Below are 20,938 nucleotides of genomic sequence, written 5' to 3' on the forward strand. Positions count from 1 at the left end.
TAATCTGCGGTGTTAGCGTGACCCTCAGTGCCCGGTTTACCAAGCTTCCCGCCGAAGGGGGTGGGGTTTGTTAAAGAGAGAGTGGAGGGCATCCCTAGGGGTGGCAAGTGGCTAATGGGAATGAGGTGTCAGAAATGGACCCACCAAACTTTGTCCTGAACCAGAGTGGGCCTGCTCCCTACCGATGGCCTCAATCCTCTCCCCCCCCTCCAGCCTCCACCAGATGTGCCTTCACTTCCAGGCTGGTATAGTATACCCATTTTACAGTGGAGAAAACTGACGTGAAGGTCACACAGAGAGCAAGTAGAATTGGGCCATGCTAAATCCACAGCCTGGACACTTAACAGAAGTTCCATTTTCAGGTTTTTGGTGCTTGTTGGGGACTGAGAAGTAAGGTCAGAGAATGCTGCTCAGCTGACGTTTTACCAGGTTTTAACCAGTGAGCTCAATTTCTCCATCCAGACAGAGTTCTTCAAGGCACAGGCTGGGGAACCATTTGGAAGCAGTTAGGCATAGTCCTGACATTTGCCAGGATCTCATGAAAAATGTGAAGCTGAAGCTGCAGAGTTGGGCTGGGCTGGGTGTTAGGGCCTCTGAAGTAAAAGTGGCAAAGGAAAGTGGAAGTGGACTCTTCCTGAGTACAGGTGGTAGGAAGGGGAGCTATTAAAAGGCTTTTAGCACTTAAGAGGAGAAAAAGAGATGAAAAATGTCTAGGCTGTTGTATGGAGGTTAAAGGGGACTGAGCCTGGCTGGGGAAGGTGTTTGGACAATTGCACAAGAAGCCTGGAAATAAAACAAGATCCGGCTAACTGGGTGTAGTTGGACGGCAGGCAGTCAGGGTAGATGCATAAACCTAATGGGGGATTGAATTGGAGATCTTCATCCCACTTGTCTCATTTTGTAACATTGAGCAAATCCCTTGACTTTCACCTCAGAGAACCTCAGGGGCTTCCCTTTACAAATAAAAACACTCCTCTGTCTAGTCTCACCTAGCAGTTGGGATGAGATTAGTCATCAAAGCACTTTAGATAGTGTAAACTCTGATTCACTCAGTCTTTCAAGCACAACTTGCAAGAGCTGAGTGCCTCAGGAAAATCAGAGATGAACCTGACCCAGTCCCTGCCCGAAGTTTCTGTCTAGTGGATAAAGTGAAGTACACACAGCAATGTCGTGTCCAATATTTCCAGGGAGAGGCAACTCTGAAGTGGGCTTTAAAGGTTAAGAAGGGGGCCTCCCTTGTGGCCTAGGGGTTAAGTCTCCGAGCTATCACTACTAAGGCCTAAGCTAACCCACATAGGGTGCAGCAGACCTCTCCTGTCTTGCCCACTGCTCCCCTCAGCAGTGTACTTGGGTCCTTCTGCCTGTTCTGCTCCCCACTCTGTCTCTGGTGAATCTGCTCACCCCTCACCCCTGTACCTCTGGCCTGCACCCAGCTCTTGTATGCATAAATAAATAAATCTTCTAAAAAATTTCTAAAAAAAAAATTCTGGTACAATCACACAATGGAATATTATCCAGCCATAAAATGGAACAAGAAACTTCTTTCTGTACTAATATAGGACAATCTCTAGAATATATTAAATAAAAAAATCAGGATGAAGAAAAGCAGGTACAGTATGTTACCATTTGTGTTACAAAAGGGAAAGATATATATATATGCTCATGTTCTTGTGTATACAAAGAATAGGTCTATCTAGAAGAATAGAAAAGAACCGGTAAACTTGGTAGTCTGGGAAGGGAAACAAGGTGCCGGGTCAGGTGAGGGCTTTCACTGCATTCCTTTTTGTACTTTTTGAAGTTTGAGTCATGTGGCTCTAGTACTCACTCAAAATTCTAAATAAAATTTAAGTGCTTTAAAAAATAAAAGAGTGGGCCTCCCTGGTGATGCAGGCGGTTGAACTTAGCACTGTGAAGCTGTCCTCAGCCAATGCAGTGCGGATTGGATCCTGGCTGGCCAGGGAGATTCCCACTTGGCGCAGCCTCTCCTGACTCGCCTGCTGCTCCCCTCAGCAGTGTATTTCAGTCAATCTGCCTGTTCTGTTCCCCGCTATGTCTCTGGTGAATCCTCTCACCCTCCCGTACATCTGGCCTGTACCCCGGTTCTTGTATAAATAAATAAATCTTTAAAAAAAAGTGAGTAAATAAGTTCCCAGAGTCCCTCCCTCTGTGTCCACCCAGATGATTCCTCTTAAAATCCTTCTTAACCTTTATTTTATTTATTTATTTTTGTATAGAAGAACTGGGGTGTAGGGCAGAGGTGGGGGCTTGGGGGTGAAAGGATTCACCAGAGACAGTGGGGAGCAGAATAGGCGGATCTACTGAAATATACTGCTGAGGGGAGCAGTGGGCGAGACAGGAGAGGTCTGCTGTGCCATGTGGGTTAGTTAGCTCCCTGGCTGAGAGTCAAACTCAGTCTGCAGAGGTGATAGCAAAATAGCCCTGATAGCACTTAACCCCTATGCCAGGGAAGTCCCTCTGGTCATATTGAAAGTGGATTGTTTCTTGCTTTTAATGTCTTCATCAGTGTTTTAACAGCCACTATTCCCACCACTTTCCCCAACTATTTCCATTGTCTGTACATAATGCTAGGATTAAGTTCACCTCATAGTTTAGTTTAGACCTTGATCAAAAGTGAAAGTGAGGGACCACCCTGGTGGCGCAAGGGGTTAAGCACCACATTGTGAAGCTATTTGCAGCACAAGTTCGATCCCCGGCTGGCCAGGAAGCTACCCACATGGCACAGCAGACCTCTCCTGTCTTGCCTGCTGCTACCCTCAGCAGTGTATTTCAGTAGAGCTCTTTATTCTGCTCCCAACTCTGTCTCTGGTGAATCCTCTCACCTCCTGCACCTCTGGTCTACAACCCAGTTCTTGTATGCATAAATAAAAATAAATCTTAAAAAAATAACAACATTGGGACATCCGACATAGGTGGACATTGTCTTGGTCCAACTGGGATATCTGGTTCTCAATCCAACTGCTATACCAGGGAACTTTTTGAAAGCAAAGATCATGCATTATTTATCTGGGTATTCCAGCATCTTCCCACAACCTGAGGCACAGTAGGTGCTTGCTTCACACACATTTGTTGGTTGAATGAATCACCTGATATAGGGAGTATCAAACAGTCCTTTTTAGGGTTCTAGGATGCTGAGGGGAGTGTCTTACTAGCAGCTAAAGTTTCACCTCTGACCCCCATCACAATTTATAATATCTTGGCTTCCTTGCAGATATCCCTTTTGTGATAGTATGCTTTGACCTTTGTTTTCAGGACTTCAGATCATTTCTACGCTGCCTGGCTGAGGCCCAGCAGGTTGAGCTCTGGAAAGACCAGCTTTACCATGTCCTGACCTTCCTTTCCTGTCCTCATGATCAAGTGCCTGCAGGTCAGCATGGATGCTGCTAATTATTCTGTCCATGGGCCTGGCCACTCACTAACCATGCCAGCAGCCTCAGAACCAGTAACTTGACTTCCACACATTCCCTCCCCTTTCCTTAGCAGCCTTCTGTTACACAGTCCCTGTCCTCAGGCAGCCTGACTGGTACTCTCAGTACCTCAGCTCCCCCATGTTAAGGGCTTTGTATTAAGATGCTAAGTAAGGAGCCTCCCTGGTGGTGCAAGAGGTTAAGCACAGCACTATGAAGCAATCTGCAGCCTCTGTAGCAGGAGTTCAGCCCCTGGCGAGGGAGCAACCCACATGGTGCAGCAGACCTCTCCTGTCTCACCCGCTGCTCCCCTCAGCAGTGTATTTCAGATCTGCCTGTTCTGTTCTCCACTATGTCTCTGGTAAATCCTCTCACCGACACCTCTGGTCTGTACCCCAGTTCTTGTATACATAAATAAATAAATCTTTAAGAAAAAAAAAAAAGATGCTAAGTAAGTAGGAAGGGAGCCTTTATCAAGGCTGAGACCTAGCCTCCCTAATTAGGTTGCTTAAAGCCTCCCACCTCCCTAATTATTGTGATGGATACACCCACTCAGCTGGCCATTCCTATCCCCATCCCTTTTCAGATGTCCCCAAGGGGTTGGAGAAGCAGGGAAGGAACCCAAACTCCATGGGTTGCAGGAGTCACTCTCCTACCTCCCTGGCCTAACTCTAAGAACCCATAAGAAAAAAAAATGTTCCTTTTCCTTCACCCCCAAGTCTGTGTGGGCAGAACTACCAGGAGGGGAGGGATCATATCCTGCAAGCTGCCCTAGGCTCAGTCTCCCCATCTGTAAATTGAGGGGGTTGCATAGATGATTTCTTAGTTATCTGATGCTGATATTGTATATCTCTACGCTGTGCTATGACTCAGCTGGGCTAGTTGAGCACCCCCACAGGTCTGTGGGGAGACCTTAAGACTAATCCTTTCTCTCCTCTTTTCTCCTTTCCTTCTTTTTTTTTTCCTTTTAAAAGGATAGATTTATTACAAAAAGGAGAAAGGGATAAAAAGAGCCACCTGCATAAACACGGGGGCAGAGATCTGCTTCTGCAGCTGCATTTGAAATGAAAAGTTTTGTTAAAGGAGAGTTTTGTTAAGAGGAAAAACACAGGTGTACGGTCTTGAGACAAGAACTGTCTCCTTTTTTCTCACATTGAATGTGAAACCCCAAAGTCCTGGGCAGATTTTTAGCCAGTGCTGAGCTTTCCCTCCCCTAGCTGCCCCAGGATATAATAGACCCCAGGCCATACTCCCCTAGCTTGCTAAAAGTCTGGTCCTAGCACATCCTCCACTCAAATCTAATCCTCAGAGGCTGGAGCTAGATGAGGTGAGGTAGGCCCTGCCTGTCTGCTATAGCTGGACACACTGGATAGGAATCAATATAAGTGACTTCAAATCTAGCACCATCTCTGACTTCTTCATTCTGTGACCTTGAGCAAGTCACCTTGATTTTCCCAATGCCAACTTCCCTAGGAGGAGTGTAGTGGGGAATAGATGTGGAAGCCATCCCAGGTCTCTAAGCCAAATTCAGCTACCATTATGTCTGTTAAACTCCTTAATCCTGGCAGCTTGAATTGTTCCCTCCCTCTCCAGAACTATAAGACTTTTTTTTAAAAAAAAGATTTATTTATTTATGCATACAAGAACTGGGGTATAAGCCAGAGGTGAGGAGGGTAAGAAGACTCACCAGAGAGAGTGGGGAGCAGAACAGGCAGATCCACCGAAACACACTGCTGAGGGGAGCAGCGGGCGAGGCAGGAGAGGTCCACTGTACCATGTGGATTCTTCCCTGGTGGGCCAGGAATCGAACTCATGCTGCAGTGGCCAGTGATAGTTCAACAGAGCTGTCTTTAACCTCTGCACCACCAGGGAGGCCCAAGACTTTTTTTTTTTAGATTTATTTATTTATGCATATGAGAACAGGCCAGAGGTGTGGGATGTCAGAGTATTCACCAGAGACAGAGTGGGGAACAGAACAGGCAGATCTACTGAAATACACTGCTAAGGGGAGCAGCGGGAGAGTCAGGAGAGGTCTACTGTGCCATTTGGGTATCTCCCTGGTCAGAGATTGAACTCGTGCCGCAGTGGCTGCGAATAGCTGCATAGGTTGTGTCTCAACTCCTTATGCCACCGGGGAGGCCCTATAAGACTTTTTTATTCAATGTATTTTAGTGGTTGGGTTCACTTTTATCTCCCCCACAAAGTACTTATTCTTGAACATCATAGAGCTTCTTGGGGCCAGTATGAGACTAAAATCCCAACTCAAATTGACTTTTAAAAGGGTCACAGATTGAAGGAGACTAAGGAAAAACAAATGCAATGGGATCTTGGAACAAGGACACTAGAGGAAAAACTAGTGAAATTTAAATAAGGTCTGTGGTTCAATTACTGGTCATACCAAAGTTAATTTCCTGGTTTTGATAAGTGTACTATGATAAAGATGTTAACATTAGGAGATGCTGGGTGAGTGGTATATAGGAACTCTGCATTATTTTTGCAACTTTTCTCTAAGTCTAAAATTAGTTAAAAATAAAAAGTAGAAAAACCCCACAGCTGACCACTTAGAAACAAAAGAATGGAAGAGGGACGTTTACCCCTATCACTGAAAAGGGGAAGAGTGTGTGGGATATAGGCATAGTGGATCCAGATAGCTTCAATATCAGGAACTATGCCTGTGTCTCCTGCTTCTGCTTCTTTTGGGGAGTGTCATATTCAGGCAACGCTATGCCTTATGGTGCAAAGGGCCTTCCAGAACTCCAGGCTGTTATTGTGTCATTTTAACCACCAGAGTTTGTCCTTCTCAATAGTCATGTTTAGGAGCCTCCCTGGTGGCATAGGGGTTAAGTCTCAGCATTATCACCTCTACCACCTGAGTTAGATCCCCAGCCAGGGAGCTAACTCACATATGGTGCAGCTGACCTCCCCAGACTTGCCTGCTGCTCCCCTCAGCAGTGTATTTCAGTATATCCACTTGTTCTGCTCCCCACTCTGTCTCTAGTGAATCCTCCCTCTCAACCTCTGTACTTCTGGCCTACACCCCTGTTCTTCTACGCAAAAGAAAAAAAAAAAGTCCTATTTAGTTTGCTGCTGTATCTTTAGCACCTCACTGGTGCACTGAATGAATGGTGCCAGCAAAAGTCCTGAGGTTGACTTACTTTGGCTCAGACTGAGCACCATGTCCATCTCCAACCCAATCTATGTGACACACCTCACCTGGGTCAATTCCCCAACACATGGATTGAGATGGGAGAAGGGAAGTTCCTCAAATGTAGTGATGGGTCCTATTATCAGAAGACTTACAGGCAAAACTAGTATATCCCTGCATCCTTAGAATGCAGCACTGCTGGGCCTCCCTGGTGGCACAAGAGATTAAGCACTGCACTATGAAGTTATCCACAGCCTCTACAGCACAAGTTCATTCCCCGGCTGGCCAGGGAGCTACCCACATGGCGCAGCAGACCTCTCCTATCTCACCTGCTGCTCCCCTCAGCATTGTATTTTAGTCAGTCTGCCTGTTCTGTTCTCCACCCACCACACCTCTGGCCTGTACCCCAGTTCTTGTATGCATAAGTAAATACATCTTAAAAAAAAAAAAGAGGGCCTCCCTGGTGGTGCAAGGGGTTAGGACGTAACCTATGAAGCTGCCGGCAGACCTCTCCTGGCTCACCCACTGCTCCCCTCAGCTTGTACTTTGGTGGGTCTGCCTGTTCTGTGCCCCACTCTGTCTCTGCCGAATCATCTCACTCCCCCGCATCTCTGGCCTGTACCCCAGCTCTTGCATGCATGAATGGATAGATCTTTAAAAAAATAAAAAAGATTGCAGAGCTGCTGCTTTTTCTCTGAGTTATCCACCACTTGGATCTACACTGAAACAGTACAGGCTTGAAGTCTTGTGGGTGCTGGGTGTGCTGAATGTCCAAGTTGCAGACCCAGGATAATCCTCACCAGCAGAGAAGAATAAGGCTTCTTGCAGTTGGATCATATGGCAGTGAGTGTGTATTTTGTCAGAATAGACAAAAAGGCCAGAAGCTCAGAATTTCTTCCAGACCAGGACAATGGGCATTTCCAGGCTTGGAGCCCTTCTAATCTATACCTCCTGGGCCTCCCTTGTGGCACAAGCACTATGAAGCAATCCTTGGCCTCTGCAGCATGAGTTTGGTCCCGGCCGGCCAGGGAGCAACCCACATAGCACAGCAGACCTCTCCTGTCTTGCCCGCTGCTCCCCTCAGCAGTGTATTTCAGTCAGTCTGCCTGTTCTGCTCCCCACTCTGTCTCTGGTGAATCTGCTCACCACCCCCCACCTCTGGTCTGTACCCCAGCTCTTGTATACATAAATCTTTAAAAAAAAATCTGTACCTCCCAACTTAGCCAGGAGCCTCTGATGCAAGACCTCATTTGTTCATTTCTATGGGTGGCACGGAGACATGGCTAGTTTGAGTGTCAAAATATCTCTCTGAGTGCCTTATGCCTTAAGTGAGGAATATCAAGGAGGGGGCTCCAGAGTCTCAGCTCCCAGTTCCACCCATCCCACTGATTAATTCCTAAACCACTCCCTATTTCCTCTCCCCCTATCTGCAGAAACCTGGAGATGGAGTGGGCAAAGGGCCCAGAAAGAAGAGGTCTGATTGGTATATTTTTCAGGTATTTTATTAAGAATAAGGCATATGACAGTCACCCCTAAAGCACAGGGCTCTATGTCCGTGGGTGAGAGAATACACTCTGAAAAGCATTGGATTAAAAAGCGCAGCCAACAGAGAATTTGGAGCAGGATCTTTCTGTCCTGTCCATGGGGCTCCTGCCAGGTGGTTCTGAAGCCCTGCCTGCCCCCCCTTCAAGGCTGGCGCCTCAGCCAGTGGGTGCTTAGAGATCTTGGGCTCTCTGCACTGAGAAGAGGCTGCTTCACACCCTCTTGGTGTCCTTCCTCTCCACCAGGAGATCTCTATTCTGCTGCTTATTTGGGGGAAGGACTATCCCATTTCACCCCTGTGGAGTCTCCCAAACTGCAGGCCGCTGTGTGTGGGATATGGGGGAGGAAAAGCATGGGTACAGAACCTCTCGCTGCATTGCCACTGGTTCCTGGCAGGCTTCCAGAACAGGGAGGGGTCCCCCTTCAGCCCTTTGGGGTTAACTGGGGTACCAACTAGGGCCCCTGAGTGTCCCTGTTAACATGCCTCACCCCCAATGGCAATTCTTGTAGCAGATAAAAGGGAACAAATGGGGAAGAGAAGCAATCTTTCCCTTCTAGTTAACCAGGTGTTCCAGGGGGACAGGGGAGGGTGACCTTTCCTTTGGCAGGGTGGGTCCCCCAGGCTAGGGAAGAGGGAGGACCGGAAGCTGAGGGTGGGCCTCTCCCAGGCCCTTAGGCTGAGAAGTTTTGGGCTGCTGAGGCCAAGGGCCGTCACTGACTCCCAGTTCTTTTGTGCTGTACTCTTCCAAACCTGGGAGCAGACAAGTGGAGGGAAGTCTCTCCTCCATTATTTCCAGGAGAGGGGTAGGAAGGGGGATTTCTGTTAAGATTGCTACCTTGTAGCTCCCTCAGGCATACACCCACCCCAGCTGCTGAGTGGAGGGGGAGGGTTGCCTTATTTCCTTTCCCAGACACCCCCAACACCTCAGCTGAGAGTCAGTGAGTCAGCCGCCCCAGCACTTGAAACCTTTCATCTGGGGGATCTCCAAGCACCCCACAAACAATTAAGTGTCATTATCTCTGGATGCTGGAAGAGGGACAGGCATTGGGAAGTGCTGATGGGGTCACTTGGGGAGAGGCAGGCAGGCTGCTGGAAGATCCTGGGGTAGGGCTATGGTTAGGGTCCTAGCCCTGACACCCTGGGTACTGGTGGGGGGTTGGGGGGGAAAGAAGGCTATTGCTATAGAGCTGGGGGCAAGGCCAGGTGGCCATAACTATGGCTTTTAGTGGGTGGGTGGGTGGATAAAGTACTTTACCATCTCTGTAGTAGAACTGACATAACAAAGTCACCCTGTTCACCCCAAAAGTGTGGTTGTGGAAGATGAGGGTCTGGGCAGACTCCTCCATACATCCTCCTCACAGTCCTCTGGGCCCCTTCAAGTGATTGCAGCCAAGAGAGAGGAGACAGGCCTCCTCACACAGATACATTATGGAAGAGAGGGTGATAAGATGAGGGGTAGAATGAGTTACACTTTAGGGGAGACACAGATGGCAGAGGTCCAATCACAGAAATGGGGGGTTTGGGTAGGGGGGCAGGCAAAGCAAGGACCCTAGGCCACTTCTTGGTCCAACTTAGACTGGAGAGCACTGTCCGTCCCAGGTTGCCCACACCTTGGCCATCTGCTCCTAGAGGCTGGACACTCCCAGCCAGGCCTGGTTATTGCTCATGGCCTGAGCAGTCCTGAGTGTGGCCAACTGGGATGGGACTGCATGTTTGTGTGGGCTGGGGGTGTGTACACTGCTTCCCCCTTGCCTATTTCTTGCTCCCTCTAACAGATACAGTGAAAGAGGATATGAATGGTGATTCCTTATCTCTTCTTTATGGGAGCCACGAGGTGAGAAGGGTTCATTACTTCTAGAGACTGACTCTGCTCACTTTCCAAATCCCCGGGTGACACAGAATGCTTGGCCTCAGCAAGCTTAGGACATGCCAGGATGGGGTGTTTGTTAAGGTAAAGGGCTCTTCCTGCCCCCATGTTCTCTTGGCAACCCCTGGAAGACCTCACAGGCACTTAGGACTGGATGCAGGACCCACAGAGGAGGGCTGGCATAGGGTGTGGGGGAAGAGCACTCTAGAGGGTTTTCTTTGTAGCTGGTCTTGGGGAGGGGGCGACAAGCTGGACTGGAACCGTACTTCCTGCCTTTGGTAGTGAGAGGGGAGCTGGGAAGAGATGCAGTTAGAGGTGGGGCATGCCACTTTCCATCTTGCCACTCCCCAACCTTCACAGAAGGGTACTGAGCATCCCGTCACTGTCAGGTCTCATAGGATTGGGGGCATCCCTGGAGGGGGCCAAGCTGTGGCCTAACCTGTGTCCTCTCCAAACCCCCCCAGTAAACTCAAATCTCTATCAATAACTGCCTTTTCAAAGAGGGTAAGGGGATTTCCTTCAACCTCTGGGTATAACCAGCTAATTAGAAAACTGGACAAAATTAGCACCAATAAACAGGACTAGGGAAACTCCCAGGGCAGCCTTTCCATTCCCAGCTACCTCCTGAAGGCCGCTTCTGCCCTTGCACGAGCCTGATCGGGCAGCAGGGGGTGTTCCACCTCACTTCCCCAGCACAGCTCCTAGTCCAAATACCTAGGCTGGCATCCTGGGCAAGAAGTGAGCTGGAGACAGCTCTGGCCCAGGTTCTGCCATCAAATCCATTCTGTAAGGGTCTATGGGTGCTACCTTCCAGAAGTTCAAACTTCCATCAGGCACACTTTCCTCCCCAGGGGCTCTGGGAGGAGGTGTCTTCTAAAGTGTTGGGTGCTCATCTGTAAGGACTTACAGGGGGCGAGGGAGTGGGAGGAAGAGACTTCAGAGGAAGAAGTCCAGCCTTCAGCCCTCCACTCCTTGGAGGAAGGCTTGGTGGGAAAGGCAGCCCTGCGGGGCTGAGGGAGGCCGGAGGGGAGAGCTGGAAGGCCTAGGCGCGTTAAGTGCCATTCCGTGTTCCTTCCCGGAGGCCACTCCAGCCTCCCCGGAGGCCACTCCAGCCTCCCCACTACAGGCAAACGATTGTCGGCTTTCCTGAGGCGGGGCGTGACCCCCCGCCGGGTGGCAGGTGGGGAACAGATAAGGATCTGTACTTCGAGTCCTTTCCACAAAAAAAAGTGCACTCGCTCAGCCCGGCGAAGGTGCTCCCTTGCGGGAGGGGAGAGCTCAAAGCTTCGGAAACGTTGGGAAATACAAAAGGCGGGGGCGGTTGAAAGGGGTGGGGAGCTGGGGCCGCCTCCCCTCGCTCCCTGAAGGAGAGGCCGGTTCTCCCAGCCCCCGAAACCTGCCTGCGCGCGGCCCGAGCTGCGTCCCTCGCGGGGGTCGGGCCTTCCCCTCGCCCCACCTTGCCAGCTTGGTGCCTACTCCGGGTCCCCGGGCGCGCCAGGGGGGCTGGGCGCTGCTGGGGGGTTCGGGCAGGGCGCCGGCTGCAGGTCGACTTGGTCTTGCGGAGGCTGCTGGCGCGGGCCGCGGCCACCGGGCCGCGGGGGCCTCCGGGCGTAGAGGAAGAGCGCGGGGTCGGGCATGGGTTCGGTGTCGTCCAGGGCGCCAGCCCCGCGGTCCCAGGCGGCCCAGTCCCGGCCGGGGCCCTTGGCGGCGGCCTCCGCGGCGGCGACGGGCGGGCGCCGGGCCTTCTGTGCGCGCCGGCGCGGCCGCGGCTCGGGGCCGGGGCCCGGGCGCGGCGTCTGCAGTCTCTGGCGCGCCGCGTGCAGCTGGCACGAGAGGTAGGCGGCCGCCTCGGTGTGCTTCTGCAGCTCGGTGCCCAGCACGGTGGCGCGGTGGCTGCGGCGACGCAGCTCCTCCAGGAAGCGGCGCTCCTCGGCCCGCAGGCTGCAGCGCAGCGCCGACACGAGCGCCTCGCGCTGCGCCACCTCCCGCCGCAGCTCGGCGTTGGCCTCGGCCCGCGCCGCCAGCTGCGACTCCAGCGCGCGACACTTGCTCTCCAGCTCGAGGGACGCGGCCTCTGGAGAGGGGCGAGAGAGGGGAGCGTTGACGGCCTCCCTGCACAGCTCACAACCCACGTAACAAAGCCCGGCACCTCGCCAACGTGTACGTGTCCTGCCAAGCTAGGCCTCAGAGGCCTTTTTCTTCCTCAGGGCCTCTCCACCTATCCCAATCTCTGCTTGGCCTCTCCTCTAATTCTTTAGGTTTCACTCAAATGTAAAATCCTCCATGACCATTTGTTCACCCGACAAATATTTGTTGAACCCTTACTATGTATATTGTGTTTGGCACTGGGCACTTGGTGGTTAAGAAAACATTCCTCAGGAAGCTTAGAGCAACCACAAGCGAGCATGAGGTTGCCTGCATGACATGTGCTGATGCCAGGACTGCAGTAGGAGACTGACCTATTGGGGAAGGTTTCTCAGCAGAAGGCAGACTTGAGCTAGGAATGGCCCTTCAGGCCAAATGGAAGTGAAGGGATGAAGGGGGAGAGAAGGGTGCTTCTTCTGACAAAGGGAACAACTTGTCCAAAGAGACATACGAGCAAGGGCCTGAGAGACCTCTCTAGTGGTGCAGGGGTTAAATCTCAGCGCTATCACCACTGTGGCCTGAGTTCTGTCTCACCCGCTGCTCCCCTCAGAGTGGTGGATCCACCTGTTCTGCTCCCCACGCTGTCTCTGGTGAATCCTCTCATCACCACACCTCTGGCCCATACCCCAGTTCTTACTTTTTTTAAAAAGATTTATTTATGCATGAAAGAACTGGGGTGTAGGCCAGAGGTGCGGAGGTGGTGTGTGTGTGTGTGTGTGTGTGTGTGTGTGTGTGTGTGAGAGAGAGAGAGAGAGAGAGAGAGAGAGAGAGAGAGAGAGAGAGAGAGGATTCACCAGAGACAGAGTGGGGAACAGAACACGCAGATCTACTGAAATACACTGCTGAGGGGAGCAGCCGGTGAGTCAGGAAAGGTCTGCTGCACCATATGGGTTTTTCCTGGCCAGCAGGGGATCCAACTAGTGCTGCAGTGGCTGGTGACAGCTTGATAGCGCGGTCTTTAAGCCCTAAGGCTCCAGGGAGGCCCAATACCCCAGTTCTTGTATGCATAAATAAATTTTAAAAAATTAAAAAAAGAGCAAAGACCTGAAAAAACTGGGAGTGTATATGTGTGGGGGGTGGGGGGAGGGGAGTAGAATCAGTGTGCCCCAAAACTTGCCAAAAGATGACACAGGAAGGGCCTCCCCGTTGGCGCAGCGGTTGAGCGCTGGGTTGCGAAGCTGCCCGCAGCCTCTGCAGCGCCGGTTCGATCCCCGGCTGCTCCCCGGCCACTGGAGGAGGGTCCCACATGGCGCACAGACCTCTCCTGCCGCCCGCTGCTCCCCTCAGCAGTGTACTTCAGTCCTTCTGCCTGCTCTGCTCCCCACTCTGGCTCTGGTGAATTCTCTCACCCTCCCGTGCTTCTGACTGTACCCACTGCTTGTATAAATAAATAAATAAATAAATGAATGAATAAATAAATAAATCTTTAAAAAAAAAAAGATGACACAGGAAGGGACATGAAAATTACCAAGTGACAGGAAGATAATGATAAAGCTGCTCAAGCCTATTGAGAGAGAAGATAAAAATGTGGACACTGGGGCAGTACTTTGAACTCAGATAACCCCAAACCCTTTCTTTTTTTTTTTTTAAAGATTTATTCATTTATTTATACAAGCACTGGGTACAGTCAGAAGCGCGGGAGGGTGAGAAAATTCACCAGAGCCAGAGCTGGGAACAGAACAGGCAGACTGACAAAGAAATACACTGCTGAGGGGAGCAGTGGACAAGATGGGAGAGGTCTGCACGCCATGTGGGACCCTCGCCAGCGGCCGGGGATCGAACCAGCGCTGCAGAGGCTGTGGGCAGCTTCGCAGCTCAGCGCTCCAACACTGCACCACCAGGGGAGGACCCCCCCAAAACACTTTCAAAGGAAGGCTAACAGATAGGTAATGTGAAAGCTGTTATTGTTACAGATCTGTCTTTCCCTGAAGCCTGGGACATGTGTTCTCTTCCTCCAAGCACCTAGTCAACAAGTGGTTGCCACTTGAAGAAGGGGGCAGAATTGGTTCAAGTTCACATGTTTAGATTTTTATGCATGAAAATGCAAAGCAATCTGTAGGTCTTCTAACATTTTACCTTAAACACCCAGTCTTCCCCATGCCTAGGTCTTATCTATAAGTAGCACATCAATACAGCAGGGAGTCCATTCTTAAAACCCTTCTGGATGAGAAAAAGTATTTTTGTGATTCATTTTTAATTAATTATTTACTGAGTCACTTTTCACATCAGGTAATGGGTCTTACATTGAGAGACAATGAGTAACACCCAGTCCTAGTTCTCAGAGATCATGTAATCTGGTGACTGATATCTCAACAATGCAACCTCCTCTTAAAAAAAGGGGGGGGGTTTAATTGCAGTTAAAAAAACAACAACAGGGCCTCCCTGGTGGCGCAGGGGTTAAAGACAGCACTATCAAGCTGCTGCAAGCCACTGCAGCACCTGTTTGATCCCAGCTGGCGAGGGAGCAACCCACATGGTGCAGCAGACCTCTCCTGTCTCATCCGCTGCTCCTCTCAGCAGTGTATTTCAGTAGATCTGCCTGTCTGCTCCCCACCCTGTCTCTGGTGAATCCTCAAACCCCCTGCACCTCTGTCTTACACCCCAGTTCTTGTATGCATAAATAAATAAATCTTTAAAACAACAACATAAATTTGGCACTATTAAGTATACAGTTCAGTAGTATTAAGTATGCTCATGTTGTACAACAGATCTTTAGGTCTTTCATCTTGCAAAACTGAAACTCTATACCCACTGAAAACCATCTCCCTGCCCCACCCACATTTTGTGGGTGAAGTAATAATCTGTAAGCAAATATTTTTAGTAGAATTGCTACAATGGCAAGAAGTTATGCTTCTGTAAAATGAAGGATTTGCTAATGTGAGTGTGTCTCTTTTCTCCTCATCTAGATTAACTTCCTCGAAGTCAAGGACCCTTTGTGGTGCATCTTTACACTCTATAGTGTAACTATAGACACTGACCATGGACACTGACCATGGGAATCAAGGTCAGTGATTCCATCTTTTGGCAAGGATGGAAATGATTGGAGAGATAGGTCTCAGAAATGAAGTCGACCATATAATCTGGTGGGCACCATCTTCTTTCTGCTTTCATGGTCCCACTTTGGATAAAGACATGGATACAGGGCACCATGGATGGTGGTGCAGATTTTCACTGCACAAAGTTACCTAGCTGGCTAGACAGCCTGCACTCTGCTTACCAAGCTGAGGAGTGGCTGTCCCCAAGCCTAGACTGGGGCTAGAGAATACTTGGGTCCTACTAAGTGGGTTCCCACTAAGTGGTGAAGAAAAGACTTGGGTCCTATAAATTGGGCCCCTGTGGCACCTCCCCACTTATTATCCTTCTCTTACCTTGCTGGTGAGATTGGGCCTCTCTCATCTCCAGGTCATGAGTCAGTTCTGGGAGAAGAGAAAAGAAAAGACAATTTGTGTGTGTGTGTGTGTGTGTGTGTGTGTGTGTGTGTGAGAGAGAGAGAGAGAGAGAGAGAGAGAGGAAGAGAGAGAGAGAGTATATTGGGAATTACAGCTCAGTAAAAGTGGCAATAAGGATTCTAAGCACCGCCCCCCCCCCCCCCCCCCGCCGGCACACAACTATTTTACTGCAACCCAACAAGGGGACAAGATGAAGCGATATTTCCAAGACTTAACTATCTGATTCTAAGCCCAGAGATCTTTGCAGTGTAAGCTTTGTGACATGGGTTTGGGGGTCAGTTCACTGTTATGGGATTGAGCCCCTTCTCAGAATGGATATATAAATAAATACATGCCAGCCAGTCAAAGTCATCCTGGAAACCTACGTTGCACTAAGCACAGAGCATTTGATACTGAGTTAATGAATCTGGGAAGGCTGGAGTGTGCTGAGCAGCTTGGGGACACTGGAGGGGGACTCAAGGTAGTGACTGTTTACCAACAGGACACGTCTCACAACCAGTAATGCTGTGCCTATGTTATTTTCTGAACCTCAGTCCTGCTGCCTCTTTTCCCAGCCCGGGTTCTGCCATTCCACAAGGCTGGGAGAGGGGCTTTGGGGAGGACAGCACCACCTGCTGATGCAAGCCTGCATGGTACTTGGCTTGGCGCTGAGGGGGTGGGGCAAGGCGGCCGGGGAGCCCTGCCCTGAGGGGGTTAGCAGCCTAGTCTCCTCTCCTCTGTCTTCTAGTGGGCCTGTCTGCCTGTCCCCATTCCTTAGAACCCAGACTGCCCTACCCTTAGCCCAACTGAGTTTGATAATTTTTTCAGCTCCACCCTCACCCCCCTCAAGAGTGAAATGTCTGGAGGGCTCCTAGGATCTAAAGCTGCCTGTGATGAAGGGCACCTTTCGCCTCAGGAGCCCCTGGGTGTACCTGTGGGGACACGGTGTGGTGCCCAAAGGGAGAAAGTGTGAATCTGGGATAGGAGGAAGGTAGCATATCTCTGGGAGTTGAGGCCCAGCAGCACCTGCAAAGACCAAGCTTGTGGGTCCTCTGTCTGCCACTCCTCATTGCCTTCACCTGCTCTTCTAAAAACCACAGGCTTCGCTGGAGGTGCCTTCCCTGAGAGGCTAACTGTTGCTAGGAGACAGAGCCAGGGTGCCTGGGCCTTTTGATGTGACCGAAGCCTGAACCTCCTCAGGTCCTGAGGCCCCTGGGAAGATTCTGATGCCTCCACCACCCTCTCTTGGGACTTCCTGGGCCAACTTAGCCTCTCCTCCAAGGCCCTGTGATATTGCCCAAGAGACCTTGGACTAGGTTCAAGGACATATCCCAGGGGATTCTGGCTCTGCCACTAACTCCCTTTGGGCTAGTTTCTGCTCAGCCCTTAACCACCCAGTCAGGAGAGGGAAGACAGAATCCCTGCTTTGCACTACTCCCCTCCCATCACCTTCCCTGTGCATCTCTGGCCAGTCCTCCCAGTTTAGATGAGCACGCTGAAAGGTCAGATGTACTGTGTGACCCTGGGCCAGTGAGAGCACATCGGAGCATCAGTTTTTGCATCTGTAGAATGGGGATGAAATAACATCTGCCTCACTAGGGGCTGATGCCAGGATTAAATGACAAAATAAACAGAAGGCTTAATGTAGGGCTGAGTCAGTGCTGAATACATGGGGGGCTGCAATCCAGAAAACCCCTTCATTCTAAGTCTGCATCCTTTTATGGCAGGCTCTCTGCATCTCTATCCCCTTGGCTGCTACTCCCACCCTCTCTCTAGTCTCTGTGGTTTCTTTAATCTCTTTAAAAAAAATCTTCTCCTTTGTCTGTTCCTTTCTCCTCCTCACTCCCCACCTCTTGGAAGGAGGGCCTTATTCAGTCATTTCAGCCCCAAGAGTGGTGCTCCAGGCCAGCACATAGTTATTTTTATCTCCTTAATCAATAACCAAGAGGCTGCAGACTCATACCCGTCTGAGAAGGGTGGTGGGGGCCAAAGGCCCTCTGTTACTGACTATTACATCTGCTTGGGATCCTGGCTTGTGTCCTGAGTGGAAGAACCCAGATTTTCAGAATTAGAGCAAAGCGAAAGAAATCAGAGTAAGAGCTATATAGTCTTAGGATTCGCTCACCTCAATTTTCCTTTAATGTTATAACTGCAATAAAAAATGGTTTTAGAAAAAAAAAAAAGAAGGCACAAGTTAGGGGTAGGTGGGCATAGGCCAATCCTGCTCCCCTGGGCTGGTCTCTGCTGCCATCTAGCCTTGGGGGGAGATTGCAGGGAGTCTGGCCTTGAAATGTGGCAACTGAGTGCATGGATATGGAGATAGAGGAGGCTGTGGGGGCTGAGGGTCAGGACTACTAGCTTCTCATGCCACCATGAGAAGCCAGACAGGTCACTCAATCCTCTGGGCCCTCTCCTGAGCAAGAACTGTAATGGGTAGAAGTCTGAGCATCTTGGGGAGCGTACAGATTGTGTTCTAATCCTTGTTCTGCCACTAGCATATAATGGGGCTCTGTCTCTCTCTGTGCCTCAGTTTACCTGCTTGTGCAATGAAGAGGTTTGGTCATTTCAGCTGAGACATTCTGAGTCACTGGGTCTAAAGCCTGTACTTGGAGACTTAGCCTGGGTGAGCATATGGGTCAGAGCCAAGGCTGTGAGAGGGCCAGATAGCTGAAGACTGATGTCCAAGAGTAGAGGTCAGGCCTGGGATTTTGCTTCATCCTTAGTCCTCTGTCCACCCCTGTCCTGCTCAGAAATCAATGGGCTGTCCTTCAATCTGCCTTTCATTGCTCCTTTACTTCCACCTCTCCCCGAACCGTTTCATCAGCCCCGTCACTAGTCAACCTGCCCCCCGCCCCCCTCTAATTCATCTTCCATACAGCTATCAGATTGCATTTTTTAGTGCAGTGTGATACTGTTCAAAAACCTTCAGTGGCTCTCTACTACCAAGGTGGACAGGCCCTACTTCTTAGCTGTCCTGATATTTGTCAAGGTCTTCTTCCATCTGGCCCTAGCTGTATTTCTCACTAATCTCCTTTAAGTGCAGCTTTACCCAGTCAAATAGAACTTTTCATGAGCTTTTGATTTCCTACCCTCTGGACTTCACCATGCTGCTCCTTCATTTGGAATGCTTTCTACCCCCTCATCCCCCTATAATATCTCAACATGTCTAAATCTTACTCAGGCTTAAAGGTGAGGAAATGTCCCCTCCTCTGGGGAACCTGAATGCCTGGTCTCCTCCATCACCTGCTTCTTATGCTAGACAACCATGTCTGTGAACTCATGGCCCTCTTTCTTTTGTATGGATCTTAATAGTACTGCTGGGCTGTGTGTCTCCCCAACTAGATTGAGGGCTTCTTGAGGACTGGGAGGTGCTTAATGAACATTTAGTAGAAAAGTACAGAAGTCCCCTGGAATGGGTCTCTGATATCCCTCTGGGCCTAGCCAGAAGCTATTGCCCTGAAACTACTATCTCACATCCCCAAGACTCAGTTTCCTCATCTAGAAAAAGAGATGATGAACACCCACCTGCAGGATTCTTGTAAGGCTCAGAGAGGGTGTCCCATCAGAGCTAGTGCTTACGTTGCCGGTCACCCCCAGCTCCCCGCGCCTCCACCCTTCTGGCCATCCCTCTTGGCCTCACCTGAGCAGCGTTTCTGCAGCCTCAGGATTTCTAGGTGCAGGTCTCGCAGCAGGGCCATCTGCTCCTTTTTCAGGAAGCTGATATGGCGTTGCACGCTCTGGATCTGATGCTCCAGGGACACAGTATCCATTGCGATCCAGTCCTGGGACCCACCTGGGGAGGATGACAAGGTGAACCCACATTTTCTGGGTCCATCTGCCCTGCCCACCTTCAGATTTCTCATAGTCTCTTTCAACTGCCCAGGTAGACAGTTCTGCCACTGCAGTCATTTTCCCTCCATTTACTCACTGAAGTTTCTTGCATAAGCAGATGTGTTGGCAGGGCAGTATAATTATTCCCATTAAACAGATGAAGAATCAAAGGCCCAGAGGGAAATGACTTTACTTCTCTGCTCCCATCACTTCAGTCTCTTCTACTCAAAGGGCAAAAGAATTGGAGCAGTGAAGTCAATAAAGACAGAATTGTGTTCTGGCATGCTCCTTAACCAGCTGTGTGTCTCTCCCTCTCTGGACTCTCAGTTTTCTCATGGTAAAATGAGGGTGTTGCCTCTGCCATCCTGCAAGCATCCCAGCTCAAAGGTGACCATCAACTGTCAGGCCAGCATAATGAGCACAAACCTTTAGTAGTTAAACTCCGTCTGTTCCTATGACTTAACCTCCACCCAGGGCTCTGGGCAATTGCAGGTCACCGAGGAGGAGGGAGCTCTGATGATTGTTTTACTAACACTGACTCTGTGGATTGAAGGCAGGAGGCTGAGTACCTTTCTAAAAGAAGCATGGGGAGGGTGCTAGGAGACCCCTGCTGTGAATCCAAGGTGGAAACTTAGCATACTGTGTTGGGGAGGGGAAGGGTTGCATCTCTGAATTTGATTGATGACCTGGCTTTTTAACAATCCTTCTGGCCCTCCCTGCCTCTTTCCCAGTGAGTCTCTTTATTCCAGGTCCTGGAAAATATGGGCAGAGGGCAAAAACAGGAGGCAGATGGAAGTGGATGGCCAGACTTCTGGAGCCCAGTACTAAGAGCTCAATTCTTCTCTGACAGGGACTCCTGCTGGTCTGTGTGTCTCTCCAAGTAGACTGAGGGCTTCTTGAGCTTTTGAAGCTTCTGAAGGACCTGTCTCCATCTGCCCTGGGACTTCGCTGGGCGGTGGAGAGAGAAGCCAGTTGATGGACAGTCTGTTCAGCTAATGGTTTCTTCCAGACTGGTTTCCATGTAAGTCTCTGCAAATCCAGATTTTCATGTGTGGGTCACATCAAGTGGATCCACCTAAGAGTCACACATCCATAGGCCTCTGTTTTTGAGTTTGGCTCCCTCTTATCCCTTTTACTCCCCTAATCCAACCAAAGAGAACTTTCGTTTCAGCTGAGGGTAGCTCTTTGGCCCATGGGAATCACTGACCATCAGCAAATTTACTGACCATCAGTCATGTTCAAGGAACTTTATACATATTACCTTAAGGCGACTCTATAGTAGGTATTACTAGCCCTATTTCACAAACAAAGAAACTATAAAATGGGACTATTAGTAATAACAGCTCTAGGACAGTTTTGAGGATTAAGCGAGTTTAGACTTATAGAGTACTTCTCACAGGTCCTGGCTCAATCAATGCTACATCCCTTCTCTTCAAATGTTTGATGTATGAGTAGGTTAATCCCTGCCTTGATTTGCTGATTTTTTTTCATTATTCATTCATTTACTATTGCTAACTGCTGTGCTGGGTACAGGGAGTGCTGAACAAATCAAAA

General features: G+C 49.9%; 1 protein-coding gene across 1 annotated transcript; it reads right to left on the reverse strand.

Moving 5' to 3' along the window:
* Nucleotides 1-11,452: 11,452 nt before the first annotated feature.
* On the reverse strand, nucleotides 11,453-19,323 carry CCDC92B (coiled-coil domain containing 92B; the record flags this gene model as incomplete). The annotated part of the gene is made up of 3 exons (XM_084237876.1): nucleotides 11,453-12,054; nucleotides 15,494-15,541; nucleotides 19,194-19,323. The coding sequence occupies 3 exons, from the start codon at nucleotides 19,321-19,323 to the stop codon at nucleotides 11,453-11,455; spliced, it is 780 nt and encodes a 259-aa protein (XP_084094002.1).
* Nucleotides 19,324-20,938: the final 1,615 nt, after the last annotated feature.

The sequence above is a fragment of the Talpa europaea genome (assembly GCF_964194135.1).
Source record: "Talpa europaea genome assembly, chromosome: 7".
Taxonomy (NCBI): Eukaryota; Metazoa; Chordata; class Mammalia; order Eulipotyphla; family Talpidae; genus Talpa; species Talpa europaea.